Source organism: Theobroma cacao, chromosome 2 (assembly GCF_053813885.1).
Source record: "Theobroma cacao isolate CCN51 chromosome 2, ASM5381388v1, whole genome shotgun sequence".
In the NCBI taxonomy this organism is placed as follows: Eukaryota; Viridiplantae; Streptophyta; class Magnoliopsida; order Malvales; family Malvaceae; genus Theobroma; species Theobroma cacao.
In genome coordinates, this window is record NC_142640.1 from 42,677,921 (window position 1) to 42,697,951 (window position 20,031).

Consider the following 20,031-nt stretch of genomic DNA (forward strand, 5'->3'; position numbering starts at 1 on the left):
AGTTGGGGTAACCAGAATGGCGTGTGATGTTAAATTTCGTTCTTTTCATCGGAGTCATAATCTCCAACATTAGGGCTCATGGGTCCAACCCTACATCCCCTCCTCTTAAAAAGAAATTAAAAACACAAAAAACCCTTGTCTCGTTGTCTGATTTCTTCGTCGTACCTTTCTAACGCTCCTGCAAACCCTCCCATAAACTCCAACACAAATCAAAACCACCTCCCCCCTTCTAAAGAAATACTAGTTTAATAGTTTAACAAATGGACGCATATCAGCAACAGCAACCACACCGTTACATGAGACCACCGCCGCCGCCACTACCATCCCAACCGCCACCCCCTGCGGATCCCCACCTCCAATACCACCCTCAATACCACCACCAACCACCACCGCCGCCCCCAAGAGCAGCTGCACCGCCACCACAGGGCTCATGGTACTCCAACCAATTCCACTACCAGCAACATCACAACCAATCACACTCTACCCCATCACCTCCTCCTCTACCTCAGCAACACCCTTCCCACTGGGGTCCACCTCCTCACTCCGATCATTCCGCTTATCCTCCGCCCGCTCCTCTTCCTTGTCCTGCGCATCCCCATAACGCAAGTAACCACTTCCCTCCACCTCCTCCAATACCGTACCTGCCTCCTGCTCAGATTCCCCATTCTTTCTCTCAAGTTAATCAGGTAATTCCTATCTTTTTATGCCTTTTTTTCTCATTTTATTTCTATTGTATCGTGCAATGATATTTATTCGGTTCATCCAGTGACCTTTTCCTTTCTATTCTGTTTTCATTCTCTAGGAATGGAGCAATCCAAATTGGTCTCATCACCAAGGTTGGTATTAATCAGGTTTTCTTGTTTTATTCCACTTGATATTTGGCTTTTTCTCTTTGGTTTCATTTGAATCAGATCATTATTTCCATATTTTTGGGGCTGGTTTTATTAAATTTGAATGTGGATTTTTATGAAGGATCCTATACATACTAAGAGTGGATTTTATGAATTTGGTGCATGTTAATTTAACTACCTATTCACGGGCAATGAAGTTTAAAAGCTCCACTAGCTTTTTATATCAATGTCATATGTCCATCTAATTGTAAATAAGAAAACAAATATTGAATAACTAAGTTGACATATTTGGTTTAATAGACTTGAGGCATGCATATATTTCCTCTCGATGGAGTTGAGTTTTCAAGTCCACCATTGATGTATAGGATAATAATCCTTTAACTAAAAAAAAAAAAAGAATGTCATGTATAATAATTTTACAAGTGTCAAAACAACAACAATATAAACATGTAGACACAAAATTATATTTATCACCACATGAGATCTTTGCACATAGGATCTTACACCAATATTTTCCCAATAACATAACTAAAAAAAATTTATCTTAGTAATTCAATATTGATTTTTTTGTTTATACTTGAGTGGAGCACGATCAGTCCTTGTATGGATATATTTTAAATTAGTACCAATTGAAGCGAAGACTGAGATGGCATTCCTTTAGATGGTTAGTTAATAATTATCCATCATAATCTAAGTTGCTGATTGTAATATGTACAAAGTGAATCTCTCTTTGCGCTGCTACCTCCACAAGCCCTCTGCCCCTGCTTGTGAAAGTTAATCTGAACCTATGCTTGTCTTATAATATGTTGATGATGATGGATTTGGCTTGCAATAATATTCTAGTGCCAGCCCACAACAACGTGGAAGATTGGGGAGCCAAAGCTAGAGAATGGGCGAAAACCAGGGCTGCCATGCAGGACCAGCCAGTGCAATCACAAATTACTCCAGCTGGCAGGCCAGAAGAACAAAATCGTTTTCATGATCCATATTCACAAGCTGTTGATTCTCATCATATGGATGCTCAACAGTTACTGGTGGCTTCTAACTATCAGCAGTTCCCTGTTCCAGCAGCATCTCCTCATAGACCACCAACAATTTATCCTAATGAGACTTTGTCTAACAGCTCTGGACCATCTTCATATATTCCTGATGGGCGTCTACCTTACCATGCTAGAGATGGAACTTCAGCTCTGGATCCGAAGAGTGGATTTCTTCTCCAAGAAAGTTTGCCTACGAGTTCATCTGTTCATCAGCAGGAGGTACCTTCTAGTTATTCTTCTGTTTCAGGTAATAATTTCACTTGGTAAATTGAACTTGCTTGCGAAGCTTGTGCTGAAGAACTGCTTATATAGAACTCACTTCCTACTAAGTTCTATATTTTTGAATAGTTTTTGTGCATTTAATCTGGAACTTTAATGTAGCTATTCGTCAGATAAACTCATGATGTGTAGGGTATGTGGCCTAACCAAAAAGATTGTATATTGGATCTGACTCACTTGTGTGTATGTATATATATGAAAGGGTCTTTTCCTTATTATTTGGCCCTTTTCTTTTAAAATTTTAGTTTCATTTTTGTTTTTAACTATGATGCTAGTTTCAGTTTGATTAGTGTTATGTAGGTAATTCACCTAAAATTGGACCATGGCACAATGTTGTGTCTTTCTCAAAGTTGGTTTTCTTAACAAGAATCATTCCTTTCATTAGATTTTAATATCTTCTTGGATGCTATGGTGCTATATATTCTTATTTGTCCTTGACTTCACTTTATAGTTGTCCACAAATATTTAGTTGACAAAGGAGCTGCCCTAATATATGTACTTGGTTTTTTGAGTGATTGCTTTTATGTCATGATATCACTTTTTAATGGTCAACATAATGGCTTTGTTTTCAGGAAAAAAAGAGAGTAAAACTTAGGAAATGATAATTACTTTGGAACTAATTCTTGTGTATAATTGAATTATTATTATTTTACATTTTTTTGAGAAGCTATTATTTTACTTTGATTATGTAGACGTTCTTTTTTATTTGGAGTGCTATCATGTATCAATAATTCTTTTATATTCACATGCTATCTGATCTTTTTACAAGGATTTAATGACAGGATGATTGTTGGGGAAAAAATTTAATGGTATGAAAATGCTGTCAGGAATTACTTTCTTGTTAGATTTTTAAATATTATTAAATTACATTACCACATACGCTACCTTATGTCAAGGTATGACAGTTTGCTGAGATTATACCATTTTTCAAAAGATCAATGATAGTCCTTTTTTTGGGTAAACTCCACTTACATCCCTTGTGGTTTCAACTATTCTCACATAACAACCTGTGGTTTCTTTTTTCCTGATTAGCACCCATGGACCTGTTCACAGAGGGGTTACACCGTTAATTTTACCCAATAAAATAACCAAAATACCCTTAATTGAAAAGTTAGTCTATTTGTTCACATTTAAGGTTTTTCATAATTTTATTGGGCAAAAATAATAGCCTAACTCCTTATGGGAATTGATATTTATCGATAGAGTGCTAATTGGGGCAAAAGAAATCACAAGGTGTTATGTGAGAAAAGTTGAAACTACAGAGGTAGGTGGAGTTTGCTCTCTTTCTTTTTGGTCCTAAACATATCTATTAAACCTTTTGAAGATTATTTAATGATATGAATTTTATGGAACATGTCTACTAAGTAATTAGAAGTGCCTGGAAGTGGCACTTATAATTGTTCACGGACTTGTAAACACGGTTTCTTGTTGTAGCTTGTTCTGTTCTGGAGGAGACAAGCTTATGGTTTACAAAAGCCCGACAACACTAAAAGACACTGATAACATTTGGAAATTAGTTGAACCAGTTCTTGAGCTCTTAGATACTTCATGGGTTTCTTCTTTTTTTACTGCTTTTGTTGCTATATACTTGGTTTCCTTGTATTTTTGCTGCTTGCATTGTTATACACAAGTTTCCTGATGTATAGGCTTCACATTGTGCAATGTGTCTTACTAAATGAACATAAAACTTAATTTAAGGTTGATAGTTGCACAAAATTGCATATACTTTTTGGGCAATATAGCCCTGTTACAGTGTGGTTTCCATATGACACGCTGAATTCATTGATGTGATAAATCAAATGCTTCAATTTGAAAATCAAATTGGCAACTTACCTTGTGTTTGAATGTTGGAAGGTAAAGTAATTGAGTTGTAGTGTTAGGAAAGTAGAGTACAGGGTAGTGGGAAGTTTATATGCTATTAATATTACCACTATACTATATGAGATCATTACTAAAATAAGGTTTTGAAGGTAAAATGCAAAAACCATTAGGTGAAAGATACTATACTTTAAAAATCTCATGATTAAATGGAACTAAAATATAGGATTTGAAGCGGTTTGAAGGGATTTAATTCACCTCCAAAACACCCTTCTCCTGTTAAAAGTGCTCACAAACAGGGTGGAGTTAACCTTTTGCTGGCTTTCACTCTACCATCATCCACTCCCTCTCTATCCAAGGACACCATTAAAGATTTTCATAAGTTGTATTCTCTAAAACGTCAAAAACATTGAATTGAAATTGTTCTTTGACAGGTTATCAGGAACTCAATTCTGGAAAGCTTATCTTGTACTTACGAGCTATTTTAACTGCATATTGCTGCCTAATATAGTTGTGTAATTTTTTTAGGATTGAGTTATGATAATACTGAATTTTAAGTTCTTGCCCTTTTTGGGTGAAAACATTTTAGTGAAGATTTTTTTCTCTACTAAACTACTCTTGCTGCAGACAAAGATCTTCTATAGAGTAGATAGGAGAAATGCAGAAATTTGGGTGTTCATGTGAATGACAGCCAAAAAGCAGTTAGGGATGCTTGGTTTTGTGTTTTGCTATTTGACTCCTTACTTAATGCCAGGGAAGGAAGATTCTGCAAATCAAAAGGAGCAGTCATATAAGACATTGCCCTTGCCCATTTCATCAGCTCAAGAGGCAGTGTATCATATGCAACCTGCACTGCCTGATATTGGTAGATCAGTGCTGAGTGAACAATCCTTCGTGTATGGCACTCAGACGGCAGATCCTGCAGCTGATCTTAGTGACCGGCCTTTAGATTTTGCACCTAGATTTAATAATGACCATGACCCACAGATGCAGTCCAATTATGCTGCTCATCATGAATCAATGGGAACTGTGAGAGGCATTGATCCTACTGCTGCTGCATCTTCAATTAACTCTTGGACTCCTCCAGTAGCACCTGGTGCAGTTTTCCCTCCACTCCCTCCTGTTCTTCCCCCAGGACCACAGGTCTTGCTTCCAGCCTTGTCAGTTTTCTTTGACTTATTTCTCCAAGTTTTAGTATGCTAATACTAATTTAATTTTTCAGCATGATCCATCCCTGGCTGTGCCTTCTCCTGTTTCTGGACACACAGCACCTTCATTTCCAAGGTTTCCTGGGCCAAGTTTTCAGCCATCCATTCCATCTGCCAGTGCTCCTTTTGGTCTTGGTACAGGAGCTCCGCTTCAACCTACAACAGCCTTTCCTGGTGATACATATGGAGCCATTTCCGAACGACCCAAAAAGGTATTGAATCCTTTACATTTGTTAAATGGAAGACTTCCATGATGTTATTACTTAGTTCTTCTCATGGAATTTTTTCCAGGGTCCAGTACCTAATTGGCTTAAAGAAGAAATATTAAGGAACAAAGCAACTATAGCTAAGTCTTCTCTGGAACAGTCTAAAGAGGAAACACAATCCATTGAGGATGAAGCTGTTGATAAATCCTTGGCTAAAGGTGATCAAGCAGATAGCAAAAGCATTGATTCTTCTAGATCAACTGAAGAAGAGGATGATGATGAGGTTTTATCTATTTCTGCCTTTAACTTGTTGATATCTTAGTTTGCCTTGGATGGGTTTTCTCATTATGATTTTATGTGCTTTATTGAACCATGAGACATGACCTCCCACATTTTCATTCTGTGTAGGATTATGTAGAAGCAGCTAGAACTGCAGCTATTAACCAGGAAATAAAACGGGTGCTAACTGAAGTCCTTTTAAAGGTTACAGCTGTTTGAACACTTATGGTTGTTTATATTAATGTTTTTCTATGGTAGATGTAATTTTCATGCCTTTGAACAGGTCACAGATGAGTTGTTTGATGAAATTGCAACCAAAGTTGTAAACGAAGATGACTTGACAGTTGAAGGTAAGTAAAATTTATATTTCTGATGCAACTACTGAAGTCTGCTAACTTCATCCTTGATATTTTGTTTATGGTGCCACCTTTTTTTTCTTTAATTTGACCATTCTGTTGACAACTGCAGTTGACCACAACACTGTTGCTTCAAATTACAAGGTATCACCATCTGCCTCTCCTGTCCCAACTCCTAAGGCTTCTGCAAGGGTACTAGTTCCAGGTAAAGCAAAGGAATCAGACACTGTAGGTGTTGGAGAAAAATCTAGTTCAAGCTCCCCTGGCAATGTACTGGGCCTTGCAAATTATGCCTCTGAGGATGAGGATGAAAATGAAGATAATGAAATTCAAAGTTCCAGGATGCTAGATTCAAGGAGTAATGCTGCTTTTGTGCCGTCCAGTGTTAAGAAGCTTTCACAAGACAATGATGCGTCAGAGAATAGCAATTCACAGGTAGAACTTGATGAACACAATGGAGTTGAAAAGAATTTTGGAAGTGATGTGAGGAGGTTAAAAAACAATAGAGACAAAACTACTGCTGAATTGAGTGATAATAGTGCAGATAGGAACCATGACAAGTCATTTTCTTCCAAGGTGGTTTCTGGAGAGGAGATTAATTTTAGTAGTGGAAAACTGCAGGAAAGAAATAATGATTCTGGGTTGAATGATACTTTAGGAGAGCAGGTGATAAAGAAATCTGATTATGGGCTGCCTGACACAAATACTGGTAAAAGATCAACAAAATCTGAATCTCAAGGTAGGGAAACAAGATTAAAATCAGACAAGAATGATCGACCTGAAAGTAGAAAGAGTTCTTTTCAGAAAGATCCTGGTGGTGGTAGGGAGTTAGAGGTCAGGAGTAGGGAATATGAGAAGGGAGTTGAGAATCATCTGAGAGAGGATGAAAGGCTTCGAAAGCAAAAGACAGAAGATCGAAATGGCTCAAAAGAGAGAGTAAAAGAGCATAAGACTGGGGAAAAAGCTAAGGAATCTGACAAAAGAAAAAGATCCAACCAGCTCAATTTCAAGGATGACAAGAAAGATGCAGAGAAATCTCATAGAGCTAGTGCCAAAGAAGATGTTGATAGAAAAAGAGAACGAACAAAAGAAGAGGATAGATCAAGACATAAACATGGAAATGACTCAAGCAGGCACAAGAGAAGACGCTCCTCGTCCATTAGCAGTAGAGGCAGAAACAGCAAGGATAACTCCAGTGGTCATGCTAATGACTCAAGTGATGAAGCATCAGATGGTTCTAAGAGGTTCATCATTGGGATCTTTTGAATATTTATTCCTGTTGTCTTGTAATTGAGCTATCTAGCTTCTAATTTTCTGTTGTGTACTACAGGAAGCTGCATTCAAGAAAGCGTCACTCATCCCCTTCACCTGTCAGGTCTAGAAAAAGGTAACTGTATCATTACTTGATCAATTTTGTTCATTTTTTGCATGTTCTTTTTTTTATGCAGCCTGAGCTTGTGGCAGGTTTGATCTCTTCTATTCTGAGGGTAATTATGGACTTCCACCACTGAGATCTTAAACTTTTGGAAAATGGGTTTGTTGGTCGTATGGAGATACTGTCATGATAATTACAATGAACTTAATTAATCACACAAAAATGAACTTAAACTGAGGGCATTCATTAAGTGTTGTTCTTATGAACAAGTGTACCAAGAAAGCTCATTCAAAATTGTTAAAGAAACAATTACCTGTTTCAAATACCATTCAGTACACAATGATATACTTTAACTTTCCTGGTGTGTTTATCGCCCCATAAAGCACTTTGTTCATATTCAATATCTTTTGAATGGAATTCTGATTATCACCACTTCTGTATCCAAAGTCTTTTGTTGTTTTAGTGGATGGTTTCCACAAGGCTAATTTGTTAGTTTGAACTTTGATTATTGTTATGTTGTCAATTACATGCCTATTTGCTGACTCAATAGATGGTTGGGTGGTTACTGGCCTTAGTCTCGGTTGGGTATTTTTCACTGTAGTCAATTGTCAAGCAGATATAGTATAACCTGTTGACCAAATTGTCTTATGTAAGCAACACTATGAAGAGACACAACAAAGTATTTGGTTAAATTATTTACTGAGGTTTTTTTTTCTTGAAAAGTTTGTGTCTTGCCTGAAGGATCATATGTAAGCATATATACTGGCCTTTTCAATATCTGTTGTTATTGCTTGCATTTGTGTGTCAAGCGTCTTGGTGTACATGTGTGTTTAAAGAAAAACTCATGGTTATTGATCTTTGTATTTGTGCTCTCAAATATGTCATCTCCCTAAGTTTACTCTGTTAAAAAATTGTCCTTTTTTTCTCATCTGATATGCTTGTTTATGCTAATATATGGCTACATTTCTTTCTCCTTGGCCGCTTCTCTCTTTTCTGTCTCTTTTGGCTACAAAATGCACGTATTGCTTTATTTTTACCTTTTGTTTATAAGTGAACAATGATATGTTAATCAGCAAATTTGACTATTAATGCACGTATCTGATATGACTGTTGTTTTATGGTGGTGATTACAGAGATGTTATTGCTTGATAGTTAAAACTGAAGGGGAAATGAAACTTATCTTTCCTTTATATGTTATCTTGACTATACTTATTCCTTTAGATGTTATCTTAACTACCTTTATAGTCAAACCATTCTTTTGATTTTGTTTTTTCCTTTTTGACTGTAGCTTGCATTTTCTCCCAGTGCAAATTATATAATAATTTGACAAAATTAACAATGGTGATATGTATAGGAAGTTATGAAGCTCAGGTTGTTCTATGTGACTTACTCAATAAGAAGAATCTGCTATTTGATCTGCAGTCACTTTCTTTTTCCCTTTTCGAGGATTTGGTTATTTGCACTTTCTTAGTTGTTGCTTGAAGATGTTTAGTTTTCAGTTGATTATCACCAAAAGATAATTATTGTGTAACAGATTGGTTATTATCAAATTTGACTCTGTACAAGGCTAGTCATTTCTCTTAAGTTATACTATATGTTTAACTTACCAAATCAGTATGATGTATGTTTCATTTCTAGACAAGTTTCGCGGTCACCACATAGCAAGCATTCTCAGCGCAGGCATTCTCCCTACTCTTCTTTTGAGACTACCAGGTATGTTACCATGCAGTCAGTAGAATTAGATTAAGTGTTTTTGAGACATCACAACCATCATCAAAACAGCATGCAACTCAGGTGAAAGGATCAGGGCTCCCAATCTTCAACTTTATAGGTTGTCTAGTTTGTCTAATTTACAAACTTATTTTGCAGGGGAAGGAGGTCATGATCCAGATCACCTGTTTGGCGATATCGATGATTGAAATGAAGAGTTTCATTTGGTTGATACAGGTTTATGAGCATACAAGACATTTCTGTTTTGTGACAATCATAGGTGGATGTTCCCTCAATCTGGATATTTCTCTGCTTCAGTTGTATTGGAGTGGAGCATGTGGGTCAATTACTCCAAGGTCAAGTGGATGCATGATCAAAGAGGAAATGGAGACGGGCTGCTCTGCAGGTTAACTAAGAGGACCGGGTTTGTACATCTCAAGCATGATGATGAGCCTTGCAAGATATTGTTGAGGATTCTAGTATGGAAAATATTTCCGTAGCTTGCATAGTTATTGATTTAATCCTTCCCAGTTTGTTGGTCCTAGGCATGTATGATTTCTTGTTGTAACTCGTATGGTTTCGTGTAATTCAGTTGCTAGCCAGCACTTGGTTTCTGTAGTTTGATTTTTTGGGCGTATTATATGGCAAAACCAAGGTATTTAATATTTTCGCTTTTGAAAGTATGTGGGGTGCATTTCGAAGGGAGTAGGATAAAAGTGTGACATTACCACTTCCACCTTAATGCATGGAGAGTGAATCAGTGATAAGGGGAAAAAAGAACACGTCTTTGTTTGTTTAACAGACACGAAATCACAGGAAGGATGACACAAGGGAAAAGGACTGATTCAGTTTTTGTGTACAGTGATCGTGTAACTGACAGCAATGGAATGAGGTGACAAGAAATCATATCCACGGAGAAATTTGTGCAATTTAAGAAATTAATTACGAGGGTCGGTGTTGTCTAATCCTCTAGAGCCCACAAGCTCTTCGTTAGGCCGCCCATCTTTATTGCCCAAATGCAGTGAAGGTAACTGGGGAGTTTCAAAGGGGGCAAAGTCAAATGCTTGGCAGGTGGGATTTGACTTCCCAATGCCGCAATACCTTACTCACATGTCCCATGGGTTTTCCCCGTCTTGGTGCTGTCAACCTTTTGCGCTTAGTGCTTCCCTCGTGGACTTTGCTTGTTCCTCTTCCATTTCTTTGCTTCTTTTTTAGGCTGAAGTTTCACTCTTACCCATATTTGTCCATGTTCAGATCAAACCGATCGTTCCTTTACTACATCAAAAAACAAACAAAACCCACCAAAATTCTGCATTTCAACCTTCTGAACACTTCACAACAATGAAGGTCCATTCTTTTTAACATCAAAATTTTCCACTTCTTACTGCCTGAAATCAACTTGTTAAAGTATGTTATATTTCATTTTGTTTATACAGGCGTTGCAGATTGGATTATGGTCAGTTTGGCTATCTGGGGTTCTCCTAATTGCTCTCTCCCTTTATGCTACACAGAGGTTACCTCTCTCCAAGAATCTAATTTTCAGTCATGGAAGTTTCAGCGACCTGGACACTCCCAAAATCACTATTTTCACAGCGCCTACTCCGTTTAAAGGCTCTTTAGGAACTAAACAGAGCCTAGCTATTCGTTCATGGCTTGCTTTATCTCCTCAAATCACTGTCATTCTCTTTAGTCAACATCCTTCTGTTGCTTCTTTTGCCAATTCTTTTGGTTCCAGGGTTTTGGTCGAACCCGATATTGATTTCACGTAAGGAATTAATTTGACTCCCTTATTCGAATCTTCATATTCTTGTTCATTGACTGCAGTTTAGTTCAATACAAAAGTGTTATAAGTTTTAACCACTATTCATTGATTTCCTAGAGTTATCGTAATATTATAGCTGTGAATTGATCCGCTTTGATTTACGATTTCAATAGGTTTCTAGGGGTTCCATTTTTTCATTCCATGGTGGCAAGGTCACGGGCATTTACATCTGACGTATATGCTTTTATCAATTCGGAAACCATTCTCCTGCCTGACTTTGTTCTGGCATTGACTTATGCTCATGAACTTGATCGTGATTGGCTCCTTTTTGCTTCTTCGCGAAAAGTTTCAACTTTCCCATTCTATCTGGATGAAGATAGGAAATATTGGCTAAGAGAAGGTGGCAAAAGGATAGGAATTCAGGAGGTATGAAGGTACAGAATCCACATTGAAAGTTGGTGATCTACTGGAGAAAACTTCATTTGACATCATTGTCCATTTAATCAGTTGCAGGAGAAACTTGGCTCAAGTTGGCAGTGGAATTGTTGTGATGGAAGAATGATGATAGCATGGAACAATGGAGAGCTGCCCTTACATCATGGAGTGCTTCCTCCTTTCCTGTATAGTAGGGGAGTTCACAATCACTGGCTCATTAACGAGGCCTTGTCCAGTGGATTCAGGTTTGTGTTTGATGCAAGTTGGGCCATCTCAACTTTTGTTCTGGATGATTCAAGGAACTGGTCTAATTGTTTAGTTAAGAGCTCCATTGTTTCAGACATTGAAAAGGGAAGTTGGGAATATGATGGCAATTCCCATCTTGCAGCACTATATGGATCATCATCTCTTCACAAAATTAATTATTCTGGTTTGATGGAACTTTTGAAATGTGATGCTCAATTCCTTATTATTAATACTACAGAAGATACCATTCATCCATATGCCAACAAAAGGATGAGCTTATGTAAAGGAAGCATCCCAAAATGCTGGAAGTCAAAGAAAACTTTGCCTTGTATTGCTGGAATTAAAAAGTCACAGAATGGAGTGTCAGGTTGCTCTCTGAAAGATCAATTAGTTCCCTCAAAAACATTGAAGTTCCCCTTTTCCTTAGAGTCACTCCTTGCAATAAACGCAGACAAGAATAGAACAGTTGTGCTCACAGTTGCTGGATATAGTTACAAGGACATGTTAATGAGTTGGGTCTGCAGATTGAGGCGCCTCAAAATTACTAACTTTTTGGTTTGTGCTCTTGATTATGAGACCTATCAGTTCTCCATAATGCAGGTATTTCCTCTTGTTCTTCTATTTATTGTTTAGTTTTACTTCCCTTTCATTTTCATGTTTCAGCTGATTCTTCAGGTTATTCTTAGTTTGATACCACAACTTAGACCATTCAAGCAAATTTGGAATCAAATAAGAATTTATGACATGATTTATGTTGATTAAATAAAGTTGATGCTTGGAAACTATTGTCTCTTTACCAGATTTGTTATAGGTTTTCTTCTGAGTAGGGATTGACCTCATAGGATGATCTAAATATTTTGTTTGTGGTAATTGTTTGGTTGTTTCCTCTCCAGTACACTCTGAGTTCGTTTTATGCCCCAAATAATATTTTGAGACGTAATAGCATCAAATCTGAGTTCTGTAATGATGATTTACTGCCCTTAAAATCTGCTGGGAGTTCTTTTCTGAACATTCTCCCCAGAACTTTCTGGGGCCTTTTGCTTGCATGTATCTGAATAAAGCATTCTGTTTTGTGCTAGGGCCTACCTGTCTTCAATGATCCATCAGCTCCAAGTAACATTAGCTTTAATGACTGCCACTTTGGAACAAAATGCTTTGAGAGAGTAACCAAGGTGAAATCCAGACTGGTTTTAAAGATATTGAAGCTAGGGTACAATGTACTTTTGAGTGATGTGGATGTATACTGGTTTAGAAATCCATTGCCATTGCTTTCCTCTTTTGATTCTGCCATTCTTGCTGCTCAGTCTGATGAATACAACCAGACAGGTGATTATTATCTGAGCACTGCTAGACTGTGAATAACTAATCATTTCCATGGTTTAGAAATATGAACTACATGTGCATAGATGAAAGCTATTAGGTCAGGAGGAACCAAAATATCAGCTCAAAGGGGTTAAACTTTAGAGCACTTTTCTAATTCGTACATTTTATTCTTTTAAAAAAATATATTTGTAAGTTTCTTTCTGTTTCTAAACAGAAAAAGTCAGTTTCTGGTTTATGCAGAAAAAGAAATATTATCTATTTCTTTGAATTGAATACTAGATTGCGTTTAGCATCTCCATCAAAGGTCTGTGAAAGTACAAGATCAGCCCTTTGTCAATGGACAAGTCAGTTTTATCTAGTATTGTTCCCTTGCAGGACCTATAAACTTACCTAGACGCTTGAACTCTGGTTTTTACTTTGCTCGTGCTGATGGTCCAACTATTGCTGTCATGGAGAAGGTAGTGAGGCATGCTGCAACTTCTGGCCTATCTGAGCAACCAAGTTTCTATGACACATTATGTGGGGAAGAGGGTTCCACTCGCAAAGGTGATAATAGATGTGTGGAACCTGAAACAAATTTAACTATTCATTTCTTAGACAGAAACCTTTTTCCGAATGGTGCATACTTGGGGCTATGGGAGAGAAAAAATGTGAAATTAGCATGCAAGAAACAGGGTTGTCTTGTTCTTCATAATAACTGGATTAGTGGAAGAATGAAGAAGCTGGAGCGTCAGGTATTATCAGGCCTATGGGACTATGATATTACCACAAGGATGTGCTTGCTCACAGAATAAATTGACTAGAAATTTTTGAAACGTAGTTGGTGAGTGTTGTCATCTTAACTTTTATATGGATAACTTTGGGATTCTTGCGCAAATGAACAAAAGAGAAGGCCAATGTTGCTTGTGTAATGCCTCGGTTTTATCAATCTTTCTCTGGGAGAATACTAAACAAGAGAAGCCGGCCATAAAATACAAAATGGCATCCAGATTGGGTAATGCAGAAGAATACTTTCATTAAACCTAAGACGGTCCTCCATATCCCATGCTGCAGAATCTAATGAAACCTCTGGATCAGGTAGCGTTTTATCCCCAGCTATGCTGAAGAGCTGTGCTCCATTCTTAGGTTTTGTCAGGCATGCCAACCATGATTCTGGAAGCAAAAAAGCTCTGGGAAGAACTCCCATGTCTGTTGACTTGTCCCAATCAAGGGACATATCTGTGAGGATAGTTCATGCAGGTGGACGAGAGGAACTTTATCAAAATGCTGTTCCTGTATCTCATCTCATGGAAAAATATCCAGGGATGTGTATTGCACGTCCAGAAGTTTTCAATAATCCTCATGAGTCCCTTTTATGGCCTGAAGATAGCCTGTTGCCTGGTCAAAAGTATTACATAATCCCATCCACTACAGCCCTAAAACTGAAGCGTAAACACCAGGAGAAGGTTAAGGTCAAAGGAGCTGCTGAAGGCAGAGAAGATATGTCAGATGCAAGGATCACTTGGGATGTAAGCGGAGAAAACTTGGAGGAATCTGTTCATTCTGCAAAAGAATTCTATGTTACCAAGCCGTCCAAGGCTTCTAAGGTTCCAAAGCAGAGGCAACCTAGATATTCACTGCGAACAGGTGGAAGGGTAAAGAAGCCTTTTGTACCCCCACTCCCAAGGACAATATCATTGCGGGAATCAGGGTGGGAACCAAGTTTAACTTCTGTACAGGAACTTTCTCCATGACTGTTTTTCTACCTGAAGGTTTTCTCTCTTCCTGTTCGGGTATGTGATCATGCAAAACAGTGAATTGCCCAATATGCCTGTCAGTTTCTTGAGATGTTTGTAAGTCTAGTATAACAACTTAAATAAATTGAAAACATCCAATTCTCATTTCTATGTTGTACTTGTCATGTTTTTTGTATTAGATGACCCTTTGCAGAAAGATGTTGTTTCAATATTTTCCGTTGTCATATTCTTCCGCTATTTACAGATTTTTCTGTTAGATATCGGTCAGCTGCTTCTCATATCATGATTTGGCATAATTTTACGTGCTTCATGAGATTACTGGGGAAAATTTTCGGTTGCACCAGTTTGGTACTGGTAAACTGAATGCTTTTTCGGTCGCCCTTATTTTGTCACAAGTTGCACTTACAATTTTACATTATTAGACTCGGTTGAGTTGGCTCCTGGCTAATGTTTCATCTATAATAACAAAATGCTGGAATCAAACATTTGCCTCATTCCAGACAGTTTTTCAACTTAGTTCTTAAATATTAAATATTATTATCTATATTAAAGCTTTGCCTCTTTATAACTCTTGTACAACTAGCTTAGCTAGGCAGATATGTGGGAGCAATACTGCTGAGCTAATATCTTGCTGCAGCAACTCCTTTGGTCTTCCTTGTGGCAATGAGAATATGAAGCATGCTAGCTATTATTATTCTTCTTATGTCATAAGTAGATAAATAAGCTTCAATTGAGAATAATCACTCTTTTAGCTGTCAGTTGCAGGCATGAGTGGCAATATATTATATTACAATTGGTGGTCACTTTATTACTTGAAATATAAATTATTAATTAAAAAATAATCGACATGGCAAAACACAATGTGCAAATATATAGTCCTTTATAAAGTGTTCAACAAATATACATTCCCTCCAAAATCTCATGCAGTTTTTGGCCTCTCCACATCCAAAATGTTTTAGTGATTTCCAGTTGAAGGAAATCGCATCATTAATGCAAGAAGGCATAACCATTCCACAAATTAATTTGGGAAAAGATGAGTGATTTTAATTAATCACATACATCAGGCTGTTCACTTAAATGTGTTGAATGAGTATCATGAAATATTTGGCAAAAGCTTGGTTAAGATCCATGTGTAGAGTACCGCAAGAGAAGCACCAACTGGAATCGTTATCACCCAGGACGTGACAATCTCTCTCACGGTCTCTGCTCGAACTCTATTTAGTCCCCTTGCAAAGCCAACTCCCATAACTGCTCCCACCAAAGTATGGGTTGCTGAGATTGGGAGTCCCAGCTTTGATGCAAAGAGAACTACAGACGCTGCAGCGAACTCGGCTGCAAATCCTCTAGTAGGTGTGAGTTCTGTAATCTTCTTCCCAATTGTTGCAATCACTCTATACCCCCACATCATGAGCCCTGCTACGATTCCAAATCCTCCCCACGCCAGAACATCATTTGGAATAACGATTTCATTTCCACTACCACCTTGAAGAATCGATAATGCAGCAGCCAGAGGGCCTATCGCGTTGGAGACATCATTTCCACCATGGGCAAACGACATGAAGCAAGCTGACAACACCTGCATGTATCCAAAGACCCCATAAACTATTTCCAGCTGGGTGCCTTTAGGCCCTGCGATATCTGAGAGAAGCCCGAGATTTTTATTCTGAGTAGTGTTCTCTTGTGGCTCTGAGTGTGATGATGAAGTGGATTTGACAAGGAGATGGCCAAGCTGTTTGTTGATAATTTTGTGAACTAGGAGTGCCCCAGCTGCTCCACAGCCCAAAGCCTGGGCAAGACCAATGGCATAGCTCTTACTTAATGGAAAGGCTGCAAAAGAAATTCCAGTTACACCCACAAAAACAGCAATTGGTGCTACCGCAGCTGCTGCTTGTCCAGGATTGTGAGCACTGTAAACAAACTAAGAAACAAGTAGACAGGCTGTAAGAACAAAGGGGAGAGTCTAAATGATGGTTAAACCAAGGTTCAACGATGGAAAAGAATTTTTGGCAAAATTTCCCAAAGAAACAGGAAAATCTGTATGTAGAAGACAAGGAAAAACCCCCATGTAAACAGGAAGCTAGGCTGGTTATCATTCCAAAGAGAAAGAACATACCCTGCGGATGCATTTGTACACTAGAAATGACACCATTGCTCCCATTATAGGTGAGACAATCCACGATGAAGTTACCCTTGCCAGTGAGCTCCAGAAAACAGCGCCAGCTCCCCCATAAACCAGGCCAAATCCAACCATTGATCCTACTATACAGTGCGTGGTGGAAACTGGCCAACCATAATATGATGCAACCTGGGTAATACATAATGAAAGGTTTACAGGAGTAAAAAAAGTGGAGACTATAGCATATAAATGTTACAAAAGCAACTGCTTTCAAAGTCAGGGCCCTAAACAAAAGAGAAACCATATAGCTAATGGTTGCCTGCCAGGGCAAGTGTAGCTACAAGCATATTTCCATTTAATCCAGAGTTCAAACGATTGCTGAAAACTTCTTTTTCATTTTCATGTCCATTATGAAGTTCAGAATGTTAAACCCACAAAGATAATTAATTGAGGTGCTGAAGGATACTTGAACTTGTTGCAGTTCTAGGAACTACTATTAAACAGGCAAGCAGATGATTATCCGCATCGTCGTTCATTCTGATCTTGGAGCTTATCAGTGTTAACAGTTTTTCTGGAGAAGTTTATATATCCTCGTGATATTTCACCGCCTATGTAGCCTTGCCTATCCCCTACTCATTCCTGTGAGGAAAGAGAAAATGGGGAAAAAGTGTAGGGGGCAGCAAACTTTTTGTCCTTGAGTCTCACATTATTGACACAAGAAGCTTGGAAGATGTTCAAAACTTACCTAGGAGACCAGTGAAACACATACGAGAGGGAAGAATTTCGATCTTCAGTATATTCTCCCTCCGTATACTAAAACTCGTTCTAGCCATCTCTTTTTGTCCCAACAGGATGAGCAATGAGCAATTCCATAAGATTGTCAATAAATACAAATGGGTTGACATTAATTGGACTCCAAGCCGACTGAATAGTACAAAATATTTACGATGCCAATGCATACAAACTCTGCTTTGGCTTCTTTATCTTTCCTTTCAAGTCCCAATATAAAATTGTTATGCCAACCGTCTCGATACTATTATAAATCTTGACACCCGTTTAGAGGATAATGGGAAGGAAAAACAAATTAGAGATATCTGGCCGCAACACAACAACCCAATGTAACATGGATTATAAGAATCTAATGGCTTCGTTGATAATGCCAACCTCAGGGATCCTTAAATGTTTGAAAACCAATAAACTAGGAAGATACTGCAAAAGGTATATCAAAATATTTTAACAACGAACCAATTCATAGGTAAAATGTAATCATCAAATTTCTTGGGTCCCTCAGTTTTGGATCTTAAGCATACTGAGTGAAAAGCTTAAGGTAGCAGCATAAAAAGTCTCATTGCCAATGTGCTGATTCTAAGGGTTGCCAACTGTTGCATCAATTGGTCAAGTGTGGGAATTTAAAGTTTTTTAAATTTTTTTCCCACTAAGTATATGAAGTACATTGCCGTGGGCACAGGGAGGCAGTAAAAGCAAGCACTAAGCCAGATCCATCAATTCCCCTCCAATTTTATTTCATTGAGGCCAGTAAAGGTAGTTGTATTGGGGTTCATTAGTTGGCATTGTTAGACAGTAGCATATGATCTCGTCGTATTGGCATGTCTTCGGCAACAAATAGCAAAAGTCACAACTAAAGCATGCTCTTCATTAATTGAATCTTATAACACGAATTAGATTAATCAAGAAAACAAAAGATTTTAAAGCAGATAAACTTTCTATCAAAAGGACAAAAATTTACAAGAGATGAAGCTCAATCAACGCACCTGCAACCAAGTACCAGCGGCTGCCAGAGAAGAGAGCAATCCAGCAAAAAGCAGACTATCCTTCCCCTGAAACACGTTAGCAACAAGAATTCCTTTCTGCATTGTACTGGTCACATGAGTTCCCATCAACAATGCTCCAGAGAACTCCAAAATCGCTGCCGTCAACACAGCCTGACGCAGGGTCAATGCACCTGATCCCACTGAAGTTCCCATGGCATTAGCCACATCATTGGCTCCAATATTCCAAGCCATGTAAAATCCAAATAAAAGTGTTGCATATGATAAAAACTTGGTCTTTAAGCTAACTCCTTGACCCAAAGACTTCATAAAAAAGGGAAGACTCAAAGCTGCAAATGCTATGAATATAGCAATAGCAGAAGCAGTTCTTGAAGATATATGAAAAGCTTGAGCCATTGCAGGCAGGTCATCTTCATTTGTTTTTGCATCTTCTTGATCATGCGTTTCAAGTTGGATTCCTTCTTTTTGCTCTTTCTCACCTTCTGCCTCTGCAAAAGAAGAGATACTGGCTGAGGGCTGCGTAAGTTTAGAGTTTGTTAAGCTCAATATTGGACGATAAGGCCTGGTTGGAACTTGGAAAGGCATCCACATAAGATTCTCTTTCTTGGGTAGTTGAGTTTCATTGTAACGGTATTTGGGTACATGTAAATGGGGATTTCGCAAAAGAAATGCTTCGGGTGAGGTGGTGTTTCTTGCAGAAGGTAAACAAGAAAAGGGGGTCATGTCTCGCAGAATAAGTATAAGCAGAGGAGGTAAAGTTGGGAGAAGAGAAAATGAAGAGTATTATTCAGGTGAATTATTGGCCATGGAATTTGGAAGCGAAAAGGGAGTAGGTGGTGGAGGAAGAAGAATGGAGGAGTGTGCATTTTTAGTTCTGTGTTTAGGTGTATGTTTCATTTGGGTGGAAAGCCCGGTGCGAGAATGGATTTGGCAGCTTTCTTTGGTCGATTCTAATGAGTGGTGGGAATGGCTTCTCGGATTGTCCCTCCACTCCATACACCTTGTACGCCCCACAATGTTTACATTCAGAAAAATTATGGGAAAGAAATATACATGACTTTATCCAAAGCGGAGATAATTATATCAATCCAAGACAATTGGCTGTTATCTTCTTTTGTCAAACACTAAGGAAAAAAAAAGTTTCTCACAATGCTAAAATGTTTGCTATTTCAAGTCAAAGAAGGTCATTGGACTTTGCTAACCACATGTTGTTGAAGTTGTGTCATTTTAATTGTTGTCTACCTCAAGTGGTGATATACCCCAATGGGGGGTAATTCTCCCATGAGACACTTGTTCCTCCAAAAGTCTTGCATTCTGAGATATAATCTTCCAAATTATCTCAATAAATAAATAAATTAAAACTACGATGTCAAAATATTCTTAATACAAAAAAATAAAAAAAAACCTTCAATACAATATTTTAAGATATTTTAGTAAAATGCGAAGTTAGCCAATTTTTATTAGAAAAGCCAAATATGAAAAGAAATGAGAGTTAAAAAAT

At 38.0% G+C, this 20,031-nt stretch overlaps 4 protein-coding genes across 8 annotated transcripts; 3 read left to right on the plus strand and 1 right to left on the minus strand.

Annotated features, from left to right (window-relative positions):
• The first annotated feature begins 22 nt into the window (after nt 1–22).
• LOC18609556 (cyclin-like protein) lies at nt 23–9,740 on the plus strand. Of its 5 annotated transcripts, XR_001926669.2 has the most exons (13): nt 25–686; nt 803–836; nt 1,695–2,138; nt 4,743–5,131; nt 5,211–5,408; nt 5,488–5,685; nt 5,811–5,885; nt 5,965–6,031; nt 6,150–7,281; nt 7,368–7,424; nt 9,051–9,125; nt 9,282–9,359; nt 9,441–9,740. XR_001926669.2 is itself a non-coding variant. In XM_007044733.3 (12 exons), the coding sequence occupies exons 1-12, from the start codon at nt 261–263 to the stop codon at nt 9,295–9,297; spliced, it is 3,111 nt and encodes a 1,036-aa protein (XP_007044795.2). In that variant the 5' UTR covers nt 25–260; the 3' UTR covers nt 9,298–9,740. The 5 variants fall into 5 exon arrangements, 3 of the variants coding, with proteins under 3 accessions (XP_088659333.1, XP_017970955.1, XP_007044795.2); XR_001926668.2 differs by having other exon boundaries at nt 24–686; nt 9,051–9,359; XM_007044733.3 differs by having other exon boundaries at nt 9,282–9,740.
• Nucleotides 9,741–9,905: 165 nt separating this feature from the next.
• Nucleotides 9,906–13,900, plus strand: LOC18609557 (Nucleotide-diphospho-sugar transferase family protein). Its single transcript, XM_018115468.2, has 6 exons — nt 9,906–10,469; nt 10,559–10,887; nt 11,058–11,310; nt 11,392–12,165; nt 12,645–12,891; nt 13,264–13,900. Exons 1-6 carry the CDS (start codon nt 10,464–10,466, stop codon nt 13,680–13,682), a joined length of 2,028 nt encoding a protein of 675 aa, XP_017970957.2. The 5' UTR covers nt 9,906–10,463; the 3' UTR covers nt 13,683–13,900.
• Nucleotides 13,694–14,835, plus strand: LOC108660934 (uncharacterized). Its single transcript, XM_018115469.2, has one exon. The coding sequence runs from the start codon at nt 13,986–13,988 to the stop codon at nt 14,619–14,621; it is 636 nt and encodes a 211-aa protein (XP_017970958.1). The 5' UTR covers nt 13,694–13,985; the 3' UTR covers nt 14,622–14,835.
• Nucleotides 14,836–15,487: 652 nt separating this feature from the next.
• Nucleotides 15,488–19,448, minus strand: PHT2;1 (phosphate transporter 2;1). The gene is made up of 3 exons (XM_007044736.3): nt 18,513–19,448; nt 16,738–16,929; nt 15,488–16,542 (listed from the first exon to the last, which is right to left on the minus strand). The coding sequence occupies exons 1-3, from the start codon at nt 19,251–19,253 to the stop codon at nt 15,718–15,720; spliced, it is 1,758 nt and encodes a 585-aa protein (XP_007044798.2). The 5' UTR covers nt 19,254–19,448; the 3' UTR covers nt 15,488–15,717.
• Between the last annotated feature and the right edge of the window lie 583 nt (nt 19,449–20,031).

What these genes read in the sequence shown, in the direction of transcription:
- LOC18609557 (XM_018115468.2), top strand. An exon ending in GAACCCGATATTGATTTCAC is followed by an intron (nt 10,888 to 11,057) that starts GTAAGGAATTAA and finishes CGATTTCAATAG; the next exon opens with GTTTCTAGGGGTTCCATTTT. An exon ending in ATCAGTTCTCCATAATGCAG is followed by an intron (nt 12,166 to 12,644) that starts GTATTTCCTCTT and finishes GTTTTGTGCTAG; the next exon opens with GGCCTACCTGTCTTCAATGA.
- LOC108660934 (XM_018115469.2), top strand. Translation starts at nt 13,986, where the DNA reads ATGCTGAAGAGCTGTGCTCCATTCTTAGGTTTTGTCAGGCATGCCAAC.
- LOC18609556 (XM_018115466.2), top strand. Translation starts at nt 261, where the DNA reads ATGGACGCATATCAGCAACAGCAACCACACCGTTACATGAGACCACCG. An exon ending in CTTTCTCTCAAGTTAATCAG is followed by an intron (nt 687 to 802) that starts GTAATTCCTATC and finishes TTCATTCTCTAG; the next exon opens with GAATGGAGCAATCCAAATTG. An exon ending in GCATCAGATGGTTCTAAGAG is followed by an intron (nt 7,282 to 7,367) that starts GTTCATCATTGG and finishes TGTGTACTACAG; the next exon opens with GAAGCTGCATTCAAGAAAGC.